Source organism: Scyliorhinus canicula, chromosome 14 (assembly GCF_902713615.1).
Source record: "Scyliorhinus canicula chromosome 14, sScyCan1.1, whole genome shotgun sequence".
In the NCBI taxonomy this organism is placed as follows: Eukaryota; Metazoa; Chordata; class Chondrichthyes; order Carcharhiniformes; family Scyliorhinidae; genus Scyliorhinus; species Scyliorhinus canicula.
Window position 1 is genome coordinate 158,538,269 of NC_052159.1, and position 5,291 is coordinate 158,543,559.

Below are 5,291 nucleotides of genomic sequence, written 5' to 3' on the forward strand. Positions count from 1 at the left end.
TCTCCACTGACCCTCTGAAAAGACAGGCCTAACCTAGGCCCAATCCCCCACCCTATCCCTGAAACCACACCTAGGGACAATTTAGCACGGCCAATCCACCTAACCTGCACATCTTTGGGACTGTGGGAGGAAACCGGAGCACCCGGAGGAAATCCACGCAGACACGGGGAGAACGTGCAGACTCCGCACAGGCAGTCACCCGGGACCGAAATTGAACCCGGGTCCCTGGTGCTGTGAGGCAGCAGTGCTAACCACTGTGCCGCCAGAAGCTGCCTGTGACTGTGCTAAAGAACATCATGGGGATGGTGTAGAGGATTCCCGAAGTTCGTATCTAACACATGCTTTCACCTGACAACACCTGGTACAGTTACAACTCCTAAATTAAAGCAAATTACTGCGGATGCTGGAATCTGAAACAAAAGAGAAAATGCTGGAAAATCTCAGCAGGTCTGGCAGCATCTGTAGGGAGAGAAAAGAGCTAACGTTTCGAGTCCGATGACTCTTTGTCAAAGCTAACAACTCATCCTGGTTGGGAATGAGTCCTCAATACAAGATTCCCAATACTAGGAACATCAGGAATAAGAAGCAGGAACAAGGTCAAAAATTAGATCTTGGCATTGATCATCTGTCTCGACACAAACTGCCCGGAAGATTGACAAAGCATTCCTTCATTCTTTAACTAAACCCAGAGCTGGGAGACAGCGTCAGTCCCACCTGATAGTGAAATGGTTCCAGCCCAGGACCGGAGTACATACTCCAGGCTGATGATATGGTGCTGGGCTGTGGGAGTGTTCAAGCATTTGATAATGTTCCTGGGAAGCAAGATTGGGTTATTTTGTCAATGTTAAAGGTGATATATAATTATAAATTGTTGTTGTGTTTCATTAGGACATTATTCTAGCGATTGAGAATGTGATTGTTTACAAGCTGGAAGGACTGACCCTCTGTGCCGGAGACAAAGCGTCCGTTCAGCTCATTGTCACTAAAGACCGCATTGTGTTAGAGTCCTCTGGTGTGGTTGGGAGTAGTCCTTTGACAAGTTTGGAAATGGCAGAACTTCTCTCCAAACTGGACAAGTATATGCACATATCGGGTCTGACCTTCCTGGGTGGAGTTCCAGGTAAAATGCATGTTGTAGTTTGGAAATACCTGTGGTGTGTTCACAGCCCTGTGTATAACTTACTGTTCACATCACCTTTAACTCATCTCTTATTCTGTAATGCTCATGTTAACATTTACATTGGGCAAAATCCATGTCAACATTTTGTCTGTCACACTGTAATTGCAAACATCCCACCACTATGTGATGCTGCTTCTTGGTCAGTTCTGTGAGCAATGCCACCAGAGATCAGCTAGCAATGTTTTAGAAATTTTGACACTGTATCGGAAAACGTATTGACTGGTATGATGTGAACCAGGTATCCCTACACCCTCCACCCCAGTGCCAATCACTACACCAGCCTGACCCCCCCACCCAGTGCCAATCACTACACCAGCCTGACCCACCCACCCAGTGCCCATCACTATACCATCCTGACCCACCTCCCCACCCAGTGCCAATCACTATACCAGCCTGACCCGCCCCCCACCCAGTGCCCATCACTATACCCGCCCTGACCCCCCCCACCCAGTGCCAATCACTATACCAGCCTGACCCGCCCCCACCCAGTGCCCATCACTATACCAGCCTGACCCCCCAGTGCCAATCACTATACCAGCCTGACCCCCCAGTGCCAATCACTATACCAGCCTGACCCCCCCACCCAGTGCCAATCACTATACCAGCCTGACCCACCTCCCCACCCAGTGCCCATCACTATACCATCCTGAACCCCCCCACCCAGTGCCAATCACTATACCAGCCTGACCCACCTCCCCACCCAGTGCCCATCACTATACCAGCCTGACCCCCCACCCCCCCACCCAGTGCCCATCACTATACCAGCCTGACCCCCCACCCAGTGCCCATCACTATACCAGCCTGACCCCCCCACCCAGTGCCCATCACTATACCAGCCTGACCCCCCCCACCCAGTGCCCATCACTGCACCAGCCTGACCCCCCTACCCAGTGCCAATCACTATACCAGCCTGAACCACCCCCCCACCCAGTGCCCATCACTACACCAGCCTGACCCACCCCACCCAGTGCCAATCACTATACCAGCCTGACCCCCCACCCAGTGCCAATCACTATACCAGCCTGACCCACCTCCCCACCCAGTGCCTATCACTATACCAGCCTGACCCCCCCACCCAGTGCCCATCACTATACCAGCCTGACCCACCCCACCCAGTGCCAATCACTATACCAGCCTGACCCGCCCACCCAGTGCCCATCACTATACCCGCCTGACCCACCCCACCCAGTGCCCATCACTATACCAGCCTGACCCGCCCACCCAGTGCCCATCACTATACCAGCCTGACCTCCCCCACCCAGTGCCCATCACTATACCAGCCTGACCCCCCCACCCACCCAGTGCCCATCACTGCACCAGCCTGACCCACCCCCCCCCACCCAGTGCCAATCACTATACCAGCCTGACCCCCCCACCCAGTGCCAGTCACTACACCAGCCTGACCCACCCCCCCACCCAGTGCCCATCACTATACCAGCCTGAGCCCCCCACCCAGTGCCCATCACTATACCAGCCTGACCCACCCCCCCACCCAGTGCCCATCACTATACCAGCCTGACCCACCTCCCCACCCAGTGCCCATCACTATACCAGCCTGACCCACCTCCCCACCCAGTGCCCATCACTATACCAGCCTGACCCACCCCCCCACCCAGTGCCCATCACTATACCAGCCTGACCTCCCCACCCAGTGCCCATCACTATACCAGCCTGACCCACCCCTCCACCCAGTGCCCATCACTATACCAGCCTGACCCACCCCACCCAGTGCCCATCGCTGCACCAGCCTGAACCCCCCCACCCAGTGCCCATCACTATACCAGCCTGACCCACCACCCCACCCAGTGCCAATCACTATACCAGCCTGACCCACCACCCCACCCAGTGCCAATCACTATACCAGCTTGAATCTGGTGAAGAGCAGGGGGACACCAGCTGCCCGTAGCGCTTAAACGCTCCATCAAATGTTTCAAATGAATTTGCTGCTAACTCCTTGCTTTGCCTCAGTGCTCGAATCACAACATTCCAGCTCCTTTAACAGAGTTTACTGTCCCGAGGCCTCCACTTTGTGCCTTTTGGGAATATTTCACTGCCGAGACTCAGAGCTTTCTGTCTTCTGGGATTTAGACGACACAAACGCAGGAGGGTCATTTACCTGTAACGCAGTCAGTCTGACATCCAGATCATTGTGGTTAACCATCAGTAAGGTGCCTCTGATTTCCTCACACACACACTTGAGGATGTACAGTCACCCTCCCAAATGCACAGGTACAGTTGACATGCTGGTTACAGTGTCTCCGGCAATAGACACACTGGTTACAGTGTTACAGGCGGCAGGCACGCTGGTTACTGTGTTACAGGCTGCAGGCACGCTGGTTACAGTGTTACAGGCGGCAGGCACGCTGGCTACAGTGTTACAGGCGGCAGACATGCTGGTTACAGTGTTACAGGCGGCAGACATGCTGGTTACAGTGTTACAGGCGGCAGGCACACTGGTTACAGTGTTACAGGCGGCAGGCACGCTGGCTACAGTGTTACAGGCGGCAGACATGCTGGTTACAGTGTTACAGGCGGCAGACATGCTGGTTACAGTGTTACAGGCGGCAGGCACACTGGTTACAGTGTTACAGGCGGCAGGCACGCTGGCTACAGTGTTACGGGCGGCAGGCATGCTGGTTACAGTGTTACAGGCGGCAGGCACGCTGGTTACAGTGTTACAGGCGGCAGGCACGCTGGTTACAGTGTTACAGGTGGCAGGCACGCTGGCTACAGTGTTACAGGCGGCAGGCACGCTGGTTACAGTGTTACAGGCGGCAGGCACGCTGGTTACAGTGTTACAGGCGGCAGACATTCTGGCTACAGTGTTACAGGCGGCAGACATTCTGGCTACAGTGTTACAGGCGGCAGGCACGCTGGCTACAGTGTTACAGGCCTCAGGCACACTGGTTACAGTGTTACAGGCGGCAGGCACACTGGTACAGGCAATGGGCTATTTTGTGATTGGGTGAGGGATGGGTTTAGTTGAACAATTTTGTAAACATCTACTGACAAGGGTATGAATTGAGAGGAAAGTCCATCAGTGCCAATACTGCTGAGCAGGTGTATTCGACCTCACAGAGTTCCATAAGCTGAAATATCTGTAATTAATAACCATTGTCTCCGGTATGTCCAGAGTAAATATGCAATGAGAATGTCGGGTTGTTATTGTTAATGCTGAGATTCTGAATGCTTTTTTCACAGATGTTCCAATAACATCGACGCCAGTGACTGCGTTCTACAAGGGCTGTATGGAGACTCATATCAATAACAATTATATAGACCTGGACGAGGCTGTATACAAACACTACGACATAAGATCCCACTCCTGTCCTGTATAGAACGAGGGCCATTAGCAAAGTGACAGTCAGACTTCACTCTCCGTGTCCGTTGTACCAAAGTCAATTCCTGATCCTTCCAAGAGCTGAAATGATTGATTTACTGGAGCTTTAATGGCCAATGTTCTTACCCTTGGGACGGGTGGGTGAGGGATAGAAACAAGGCAGTGAAGGCTCGTGAGACATTGCGATTCACAGACGTGTGATGGTTTGTTTTCCAATGGGCACTGGCCACACTTAGATCTCCTCTTTTTAATTGCAATGTATAAGAGATCAACAATTTAATTAACTGGGAGGAAACAGAGTGACCCCAGTCAATAATCAGCTGGGTTTCAGGTGGTTATCCTACAGCACCTTCTAAACTGATCACATTATCATGTACTGACCCTTATATAAAGTACAATGCATATACTTTATTATATTCAAACTGTACACCTGTAAACACTGGCAGCATTGTGAAAATTATGGAAATATATTTCATGTAATGAAAGCATCTGAACAAAGAGTTATAATATTGTTTCTGAGACTCATCCTTAAAGTGTGAATTTTATAAAATGATTCTGTGTCCGTTTGATGTGTGAGGTTATCACAGTTTTACGAGAAATCTATGTTAATTTATGTACTGATCACTACAGAGTAGATCAAGATCCAGTGGATCATTATGCTGTAGATCGCAATCTAGTAAATCGCCAAGCAGTTGATCATGACATGGTAGGTTACTGCTGAATGAAGAGGCGTGCTGTCTGACCTTCTTATCATGTGCTCACCACAGATTG

At 51.4% G+C, this 5,291-nt stretch overlaps 1 protein-coding gene across 1 annotated transcript in view; it reads left to right on the top strand.

Moving 5' to 3' along the window:
- Nucleotides 1-5,073, top strand: part of LOC119977246 (vitamin K-dependent protein S-like) — a 37,147-nt gene extending 32,074 nt beyond the window's left edge. The window contains exons 8-9 of the mRNA XM_038817957.1: nucleotides 889-1,120; nucleotides 4,382-5,073. Coding sequence (XP_038673885.1) covers nucleotides 889-1,120; nucleotides 4,382-4,518 — 369 coding nt within the window. The 3' untranslated portion in view covers nucleotides 4,519-5,073. The remainder of the gene's footprint in view (nucleotides 1-888; nucleotides 1,121-4,381) is intronic.
- Nucleotides 5,074-5,291: the final 218 nt, after the last annotated feature.